The sequence below is a fragment of the Cyprinus carpio genome, chromosome B3 (assembly GCF_018340385.1).
Source record: "Cyprinus carpio isolate SPL01 chromosome B3, ASM1834038v1, whole genome shotgun sequence".
In the NCBI taxonomy this organism is placed as follows: Eukaryota; Metazoa; Chordata; class Actinopteri; order Cypriniformes; family Cyprinidae; genus Cyprinus; species Cyprinus carpio.
The window spans coordinates 20,446,340-20,457,004 of NC_056599.1; the positions used below are offsets into that span (position 1 = coordinate 20,446,340).

Genomic DNA, 10,665 nt, shown 5'->3' on the forward strand with positions numbered 1-10,665 from the left:
TTGGGAAAAATATATTTTTTTCAAGATGTTTCCAACTCTGACTTTATACCCATTAGTGCAAAGCACCTCAACTATGATGTCATTAGTATCTAAGGTTAATCTCGGGTCACTGATCACTAATCATTACTAAGAACATAATGTTACTTTTTTGACTGGCCACAGATTATTTAAGTAATCTGCGGTCATATGCACTCCTGGGCAAGTGGTTCAGTAGGCCGAGTATAAATGTCATCAGGAATGGACAGTAAAATTACAGATCAGGCTTTAATTTAAATGGACATCAGTTAAATGAGGTCATGACCACCTACACAGAAATGTGCCGTTGAATTTATTGTGTGGAGTCAGAGGCCTCTTCCCTAACCTTCAAACTGCTCAACATCTTTCTTCATTTTATTAAATGGCACACAGGTTAGTTTCATAGTCACTCCACTTTTCTCATTGCAGACAGTTTCTACAAAGAAAACAAAATAATTACAAAATTTATCTGCATCTCTTACAAGTTTAGCAATAATTGGAAATGTCATCTTTAATGGCACAAAATTGTGTCTGAGAGATTTCTCCTTAGTGGGTAATAGTCTGAGTGGGTAGAAGTCTGAGAGTGTGTAAATTAAGCCAAATTGCACAACTCAAGTAATACTAGGCATCTTATGTCCATAAACTCTCTGATTAAATAATTCAGTCTAAGTCAGTCCAACTGTGGTCCACAAAAGGTTTCCAAATGATTTGTAAATTGATCGGATCGATTTAAACAAAATGAACAAAATAATAATACTTATAAAAATTATAATCTGCAAAAAATAACAAGATGTTAATAATATAACTCACAGCGTGCACAATGTTTGAATCAAATGTAGCTAGCAAACAGTAGGCTTATTAATTAAATCTAGTTGAAATAGCACAAAACACTTTTTTTTTTAGTTCAAATGGTCCTCAACCTCAAATGGTTTCAAAACCACTATCTGAAGCAAACATAGCTTACACCAAGACACCAAGGCTACATCTAATTGCTGAAAAACACAGATAAATCAGTAATAATGTGAAATATGATTACAGTTCAAAAAATATTCAGCATCATTACTCCAGTCTTCAGTGTCATGTGATCCTTCAGAAATCATTCTCATATGCCGATTTGCTGCTCAAGAAACATTAATTATTATTATCAATGTTGAAACAGTTTAATATTTTTGAACTTAATATTTTATGGAAACAACATTTTTGATGATTAAAAGAAATCAATTTTGATTTTGAACTTTTGATCAATTTAATGCATCTGTGTTGTATAAAAGCATTAACTAAATAATAACAATAATTTATTGAGCGTTAGACGTGTTAAGTTCACACCCTTATGCTATTGTTTCCTGTCCAACTTCAGATCAATCCGGGAAAATCAGTAAACATCAGTTACGGTAATGCCCGAGACAAAACCATTTATGTGCTCCCAAAAGAAAATTCATTCTTTTATTATTTATCGAATGGAAAAATTCTAAAAGCATGGGTGGGAAAGATTTATCTTTCATGCAAACTTAGGGAGTGGTCGAAATGAAAGAGCCTTGATTCCTGCCACAAGAGTGGGCCGCTGTAATTTGACACGTGCAGATCCACGGTGACCCTCTCATCTGTCTGACACAGGCCATTATGCTGTCACAGAGCTGCACTCCAGCTAATGGAGGGGCAATATTAATGATTAGCCCTCATAATAAATGGCACTCTGCTTTTGACCATGATTGGAGTTTGGAGGGAAGGACATAAATCGATAACAATTTTACATGACGTACATTCAGGTTGTGTCTCAGCTTAGCTTTCCAGCGAAGTCGGGGAAACTGTGACCTGGTATTTTCAGATGCAGGTCAGGGCCTGACTACTATACAGGATGGCAAGTTCAGTACATAAAAATCTAAAAGTCATTCTATTAAACAATATTATATATTTATGAGCTTTTAGGCCTTTATAACGCAGAGTCATAATGGCATTAAGTGGATGTTTCTTCCACTCCATTATGGTCAGAACCTAATGTCTTCTCTTTACATTCTGAGCGAATAAACATGAATAAAGCAAAGTTCAAATCTATGTGTACCAGGGTCATTATAGTTAACTAAAACTAAAACCATAAAAAGAAACATTTAAGGTGCATAAATGAATAAACATAAATGTAAAATATTACATAAAATATTACATAAACATAACAATAATAGTATCTCAGTGATACTATTTTCAAGAAAGTTTTAGAAAGTTTTTAAATGCATTTATCAAGGTTAACAAAATGTTTTACCAATATAATTAATTATTTATTTAAAAATATAATTTCTGGGAATCAAAATTATAATTTAAAGTTTACTTGAATTTTTATTAAATTCAACTTTTTTTTTTTTAAATAATTTAACTTCGTTTTTTTGTTCCTTTCTATGTTATCACTGCATACCAAAGTTACATTTTAGTATAGATATTAAAAACATGATCTTTATATAAGAGATTAAAGTCACTGCATGTGTGTACTGCATTTTAATGTTGTTGTTTTTTACAGAATTAAAAAGCGCTGTGTCACTGAACCATAAATTGTGTCTGAATAAAGCCAAGCTATTATAAGCTCCTTGTCATCCTCAAGACTAAACAATAAAGAGCACTTGTCTTTAAGAAAACACAAGATCATCTTTCAGACCACCAACCAGACCCTCCAAACTACAGCCCGGGGCACATGACCTTTCCATGACATTTGCTATGGTGTGGACAGTTGCTGCATGTTTTAGTGACACTAGCAAATGTCAACCAAACCAAAAAAATTCAATCAGATGGACACAGCTATTCACAAACCGTCGAGATCAGAAGTACAGAAACAGATTAAATGGAGTTCACAGCTAAGCATTTGTGCAATGCAATTAATGGAGGACAAGACCAATACACTCATTCTAAAAGCCACATGGGTTGGGCATGAAGACAAAAAAAAAAAAAAAAACATGCCCCACGGAAATGACTGAATGAGCCTTTATTTCAGGCCTAAAAAGGGAGACACAGGTCCCGTAGAGGACTTGTAAGTAGTACAGACGTCTATTGCTATAAATAGTGACTGTGAGTCAAAGACCTGGTCCCAGAGAGGGAAAATTGGCAACAGATGAGGACAGCTCAAACTGGGACATCGTTGGGCCAAAAAGTGACAGGCAGGTCTTCATCTAGGTTAAAAAAGCTTCAATCTTGAGTTTACTGAGGTGTAGGACTAAAACCAAAGACTGAGCCCTATATTCGGTTTGTGGATTTATATATTGATTGGCTATAGCATGTCGTCTGTCAGAGGGATCTCAATTTTTGCTTTGTTTCATGGGTATCTCATACATATTTCAGTTTCAAGGTCTTGGTATCTGTTTCGAGGACTCACTTAGCTTCCCTCAAGCTGAGAGCTTTGCACAAGAGAAAACGTTTCAGAACAAAATAACTGATTTAAGTGAGAGTGATTTAATATCTTACCAACTTCTTGAGATGGTTGTCCATTGTGCTCAGGTGAAACATCAGGTTGGTTAGTTTGTTGTTATTTTAGCTGCTGTTGGAAAGACAGTGGCAGACCTCGTAAACAAAAGCAGATGTACCCCTGCACAGGAGACGAGGTGAAAACAAAACTCTTGACCCCATGCCGTAATTATGCACAATTAAATAGTTACGTTCGTCCCTGCTTTACAAACCACAAAGAGTTTCATTTAACATCCAATATGCTCATTCATGCCAGATCCCAGCATGAGCTAACATATTTGTAAGGTGTTTGAATAAGAAAATGGGAACGTGTGGGACAAACACCAGGCGAGGACCTTTCACACAATAAATAATAGGCTACATGGGAAGGTGTAGACATTTCACATGCCTAAATATTATTCATGTGGAAAATAATAATTAATATTGTGTCGTGTACCCATAGTTTTGTAGTGAATCATCGTGTTTAATGTTTATTTGTGATCTGGCGATACAAACCCATGTTTACTGTACAAAGGCCAAAGCTTTTGGAAGCTTTTGTGTCTTGAGAGACAGCGAAAAACAAAGAGCCAATTTCCACACAGGAAAAAGCCGTAAGTCTTCATCCACAAATCCGGAAACCAAATAAGTTCCAATTTCATGTCCACGACAACCACCTAGCGGAGTAGCATTTTAAAAACGCATTTTTACTTCCGCCATTTTGAACCGTATTGCCTGCCGTACTGAAAGCGTCCGTAGCAGCCAAAGGGATGTTAACAACGGGAATCCATTGATTTCACATCTGAACTGATATTTCAGGGCAGCGAGGGGGGTTTGGTGGGATTTAAATGTTTTCCAGGGTGTTAATGGTGTGGAAATGACCTCAAATAACCCAGCGGTTTTTCTTCTCATGGTTAATGGGCAAATCGAAGCAGCCGATGTAAGTTAACTTTGATTTTTCGAAACTGTGTGCAAAGCCTGTTATTAAAGTGAGTTAACTGGATAACTTACATGTCGTATTTTGCCTAAAGTTCCCAGAATATGACGATCTTTACTGCAAGTATTGCTTTGTTTATGGACACGACTGGGCGCCCACATCAGTGAGTGACTTCAACCCTTACAGTAGAGAAATCAGGACTACTGAAATATAATATTAATATATCTGCAACGTGAATAGTAATATAATATTAAAAGTATCTTTAATTATCGTTTAGTTGCCCCTGCTCTCCCGTTTGGGAGACGTGATATATAGGCTATAAGCTTTTGTATATATTCCACAGTAGTAAGTTTGTATCTTTTTCCCACAACCTGGGCTTGGAAGAGGGAATTTCTCAAATAACTTCTAAAGGTAGAGGATCTCAGAGTTTGGTGTGGAACTTCCCATTGGACATCACGTTCAAAAGCACGAACCCATTTGGCTGTAAGTGAACCACGTTTGATTGAGTCAGAATCAACTGTATGGAGTACACTTAAAGGTAAAGCCTTAAAAGTGTCTTAAAAAAAAGAGCAGAAAATCTTAAATTCATGAAGTTAAGGAATTAAATAATCCACTAGCTGATATTTGTTCTTGTTTTAAATATTTTATATTGTTTTAAACTCGGTTCATCAGTTTCACAGAAAACAAGACTTCTTATTCTATGACATTTTTAGAAACTTTAGACACTTAGCATTGGAAAACAAGACAAAAATACTCATCAGAACATTTTTGTATTGCTTAAATTCATTTACTTGGTCTTAAAAATGTAGTGCAAACATCTTAAATTTACCTTCATGAAACCTGCAGAAACCCTGATCTGACGAAGGAATATTATTCTGAAGATTGTAATGCAGCTTAATAGTTGTGCCCACCATTTCTAAGTATCCATCTCTCTTTTTATTTTTTTTCTTTCTTCAGGGCCCCAGATTGTGGTCAGTGTGTATGGCCCTGACACTTTTGGAAATGATGTTGTGAGAGGTTATGGAGCCATACACATCCCGTTTACGCCTGGAAAGTGAGCTACTCTAAGATTGTGTTGTCATAATGCAAGCTTAAAATCTGTGTAAAATGCACAATTACGTATGAATGCTCTCTGTCCAGACACACCAAGACCATTCCTATGTTCGTTCCTGAGTCTACATCAAGACTTCAGAAGTTCACAAGGTTGTAACTAATTTCTAATAATTAATCCAATGTTACCGCATTCATTTGCATTTGTATGTAGACATACAGCAGAACGTTAAAGTTACCCGATGTATAATGCAGCAGCTTTGGGTTATGATCTGAATTTAATTTGCTGTTGCCCTTCCCTTTTGTTCTCAAGACTTGAGTTGAACTATGTTTCAGTTAAATGTGCACTGGTACACTGTAACTGAAGAACATTTATTTTCATCAGACTCATACCCCCTGGTTTCAGGGACAAGGCTTAAGCTAGTCCCAGACTAAAATACATGTTTGAGCTGTCTCAACTGAAAATATCTTGCTCTGACTTCTCTTCAGATATGTCAGTGTCATTGTTCTGTGTCAAGATGCACACCTGTGATGTTTTCTTTTCAAGGCATTTTTGTAAAGGTGGCTTAAATCTCTTAATTTAACTAAGGCCTAGTGGCTTAAGCTAAGCCCTGTTTGTGAAACCAGGCCTATATCTAACATCTTATATCTTGTCCTCAGCTGGCTGATGGGAAGGCATCCAGAATTCACAGATCCCAAGGTTGTTGCCCAAGGAGAGGGAAGAGAAGGTAAGCTTTTATTTAACACTTGACTCAAAATGAAATATGACATTTCAGTGGATGTTTATCACCTCAAGCCAAGGTGTAGGTCCTCAGAAATTATTCTTGTGCAATCAAGTGCATTTACAACCCATAACTGATGCAGTTGTGTCTGTTTGCAGTTACGAGGGTGCGCTCACAAGGTTTTGTTACACTACAGTTCAACATTGTGACTAAAGACATGAAGAAACTGGGTTATGAAACAACATCAGAGCATTCAGCTGCTACAGGACTGACAAGAACATCTCAAAAGCTCTAATAACCACTTTCAGGATATTTTTGTAATCTTAGTCCGTTTTCAAGTCACTTTCATAGTTACTTTATAGCTATACAAATGTGATATTGCTTTATCTGCTTTGTATGTTTTTAAATAAACTGATCTTGTGCATTTATAGAAGTCCATTTGATCTGCATAATTTGAATTCCGATTCTAATCTGCAGATTCCATCTTTGCCCATTTTAAACCTAAACACCAAATATGATTAACCTTTGCCCAGGGGTTTTATATTGTACTAAAACTACAAGTACATTAAAGTTAACTGAAATAAACAACTAAAATGAAATATATAAAAAAGTAAGTTTATTTTATTTCAGCTAATTGTCAAGGCAACTTTTTTCATTTTAACTTGAAGCTAAAATAAAATGAAAAATGTTACTAAACAAACTAATAAAAATCATAAAGCCACAACAAAATTACTAAAACTTAAAAATTAAAAACAGAAAATAGAATTCAAAATATTAATAAAAACTAGGGCTGCAAAATGATTAATCGCATTCAAAATAAAAGTTGATGTTTGCATACTGTGTACACTGTATATTTATGTATAATATAAATACACGTATATACTAAGGGAAAATGTTAGTTAAAATATTTATAAGTTATATACAAGTATAAATATGTATACACAATTTTCTTTTATAATATATACATATTTGTGTTTATATACACACACATTATAAATATACACAGTACACACATATATAGTATGTAAACAAACTTTTATTTTGAATGCGTTTCAGGATTAATAGTTTCGCAGCCCTAATAAGAACTACAACAGTATCTTGATGCTAAAATAACACTGGCTCTGGCGCCACAATAAGATGATGTCTGTGTTTACTGACAGCATGAATAGACAGATCAAAAGTCATTGATACAATTTATTTGTTTTACCACTGCAGCTACAGGTCCTTTATCACTTGCTGCTGTTTAGATGGCAATAAAACATCTCACTCCTCCTGTGACTTTCCTACAAAACCATTACACGGAAATAAGGTACACAACAATATGTTACAATAGAACAGATGATAAATTATATTATACAGTCATAATGCCAACAAGTTGAGCACATATCCATAAAAGCAGCCTGCTCCCAGTAATATGAGACAGTTTGGTAAATACACAGACAATAACATGGAAAAATAAAATGTTATGCACGTTCACAAGGTTAGTCCTCCACAATAAATGCATAATGAGTACATAATAACACAAGAACAGGTGATACACAGAAACAGCCAAACAAGATGGTGGAGACGAAATGAGCTAGATATCATATGGATTCAAAAGTAAAACTAGTCTGCATAATCGAGTACAGTGATGTTCACTAGCAGGGAGTCTTGTTTAGCAGGATCAGTGCCTGCCTTAACCATCACGGCCATCAAAAGCGCATTACACACATCTTAAAGCTGTCTTAGCCACCCCCACCCCCCAAAATGCCTGAGTATGCCTGCAGATTATTGACCATAACACCCAGGCTATGCTACAAGGCTGCACATGGGCAGTACTACCACAATATTTCCAGCAGAGGTCACTAGCTTACAGATGAGAGAAACTGTAAAGTCAGTACTTTAGCCGTAATCAAAAAAGCAGGAATAATAATGATAACTGGGGAACAACTGAAGATTGAGAAATGTGTAGTCAGTTAAAAAATTACCGCAGCTCTGCATTTAAAAAGGACAAGCAATGTCACTTTGGTAACTACTATTGGTGGCAAACATTGCCATCTTGTGCTTAACTGGTTGAATTAAAAGTGTAGACACAGCAAGCCACGTGAAACACCAAAGTCTAGGCGTTCTCGCTTTAAATGGACTGCTAATTGTGATAGACAATTCATAGTCTAGTCTAAGTCTCATTTAATGATAAAACCGTGGCCAAAATCAATTTATGAATACAGAACAATGCAAATCAACCACAGGTTTCTAGCTGTAGAAAGATGCATATGACCCCTAACATACACGTATACCACATATTCAACACACAATCATACAATCTATTACGAGACTCCTCCCACGCTATAACCTGACTAAGCATGTCCACTCATTCTTGTAACACTATAAGCAAGTTAGCCTCGAATACAGAACTGAGGATTTTGTTAACGGCAAGCTCTGATACACGCTTGGCTTTTTTTTCCCGACGTACATGAACAGATTGCATTAGGAAGCAGGGATTAGTGATACAGCTGTCGGTTATAACAGTAAGATGCATTAGGACCTGATGAAGATATAACAACACCCCTTTCCCTCCCGTTTCCCTTTGCTTCTTCCATGCGCACGTATACATAAATTAAAAATAAAAACATTACTGAAGCGATCACATTTCAGATTGTTGGATACACAGAGAGAAGCGGATGAAAACTAATCATTAGTATGGATTAGCTGTCGAATATGGAGCTGCACTGTGCAAATAGTGAGCCATACTGAATTGAAAGAACCTATTTTACCCAATAAACAACGTCTCGGGATTGTGAAGCAGTAAAAAACAGGCTTCGGTATAAAAGTTGAGCTGTATTATGATATGCAAACCAACTCCCCGTCATGCATTACAAAAGAAGAGGAAGAAAGAACAACTCTCCACTTCAGTATGAAGTTCATCTTTCAATGCATCAGGTTTGAAACCATTCACACATGCAGTTCACAGACTCCCTCCTAGTCCTCGGCTTTACTCACGTCTTAGTGAACGGTTTCCCATCGCTTCTCGTGCTAAGGACTAACGGTGGGCCGACAGTCAAAAGAAGACAAATCAGAGCATGTGCAAAATCCCTGCTTAGAACATCAAAATCATTTCCATGTAAACTGATAGAGAGTCCTCTAAACTGTCTACTTAAGCGTACTGTAAATACACATAGTGTATATGCACTGCGTAGAACGTACAGGCTGCTTCGATTAAAAGGGTTAGCTTTATCTAGCACGCTGCTTTCAAAGACTAGAAATTAGAAAAATTAAGAGGAACCAGTACTTCTAGTTTCAAGCCTCTGATAAGAAAAGTAAGCCATCAAAAAAGAAGTTAAAAACAGGAAGGTTGCTCCCGGGAAGAAAATCTCCTAGATGCTGTATCGCTGATGGTTTCTTTTGAGGAAATTTAGAAATGAATACCAAATCATCGTATGGTACCAATTTCTGACAGGAGAGGAAGGGAATCGCCTGCCAGTGTAAAACCTGTAAACACCACTGCTACTCCCAAAAGTCTCAAAATAGCACACAGGTTTGGGGGAACACAACAGACTACATTGTCTATGCTATAGGAATGGGGATGAGAGAGAGATTTGTGTGTTTCGGGGAGGCAAATGTTGTGCCCCACAATAAGAAGGGGTTGGTTGTGCCGCCGGCTTGTGTTGCTGCGCCTGTGGGCGGCAGCCCTCCGCTTATGAGCGGCTGGGGCAGTGACATGGAGGCTGGGATCCCCATGTTTGGCATCTGGCCCATGGGCCCGAGAGGAGCCATGCCAGCCATGGGTACCACTGAGATGGGGCCGGCTGGGGGCATTGAGGACAGAGGCAAGGGCTCGTTGCTTCTCTGGGCCATGCTGAAGCCCTGTCCACTCAGGCCCATCATGGGACTGACTCTCATCTGGTTGAGGGTGGGTGGCTGTGGCTGGTTCACCTGGAAGGGGTTGACCTGAGCTGCAGGAGCTGAAGCTACTCCCGAGACTGAAAACAAGACCAAAGGGAGGTACAGGTGAGTTAATGAGAACAATCAGGGTATCTGCAGGGTTTTTTCAAATCTAATTTAAGTCTTTATAATTAAAATAATACTCTGTCTATTCAGAACAAACCAACACAATCTCATAAGCTGCAAATTTAAAATGCTCAAAATATGTTTTAATAAAAATGTAATAAAATCAGTACCAACATATCAATGCATACAAACAGGTTGAGCAACATTAGATTTAGCTGAGACAGTAATAATGCATTTAAAGAAAGACAGATTACACATTGAGCTGATACTAGTAAAATCTATCTACTGTATGTATATCATGTATATATTTATAGCATATTATGATATGAAAAACTTAAACATTGTCATATTCTTCAGTACAGTACAACAGGGCTGGGCGATATATCAAATATTAGCAATAATTTTTGACGGATGTAAAATTTGAAAATATCGTGAATATCGAATATATTCATATTCAAGCATACTTTCCCCCAAAAGAACGCGCTGAACATCCAGAAACGTAACATGTTACTACTGCGGACTGCTCTACACGCCTGT

General features: G+C 36.9%; 1 protein-coding gene across 1 annotated transcript; it reads left to right on the forward strand.

Annotated features, from left to right (window-relative positions):
- The first annotated feature begins 4,148 nt into the window (after positions 1–4,148).
- On the forward strand, positions 4,149–6,687 carry LOC109108718 (B9 domain-containing protein 1). Its single transcript, XM_019121821.2, has 7 exons — positions 4,149–4,372; positions 4,464–4,532; positions 4,744–4,852; positions 5,327–5,423; positions 5,510–5,572; positions 6,080–6,147; positions 6,300–6,687. The coding sequence occupies exons 1-7, from the start codon at positions 4,310–4,312 to the stop codon at positions 6,434–6,436; spliced, it is 606 nt and encodes a 201-aa protein (XP_018977366.1). The 5' UTR covers positions 4,149–4,309; the 3' UTR covers positions 6,437–6,687.
- The last annotated feature ends 3,978 nt before the right edge of the window (positions 6,688–10,665 follow it).

Excerpts from the sequence above, each read along its gene's own strand:
- LOC109108718 (XM_019121821.2), top strand. The coding sequence starts at position 4,310 with ATGACCTCAAATAACCCAGCGGTTTTTCTTCTCATGGTTAATGGGCAA. Across the intron at positions 4,373-4,463 it reads GGCAAATCGAAGCAGCCGAT|TTCCCAGAATATGACGATCT; the intron begins GTAAGTTAACTT and ends TTTTGCCTAAAG. Across the intron at positions 5,424-5,509 it reads ATCCCGTTTACGCCTGGAAA|ACACACCAAGACCATTCCTA; the intron begins GTGAGCTACTCT and ends CTCTCTGTCCAG.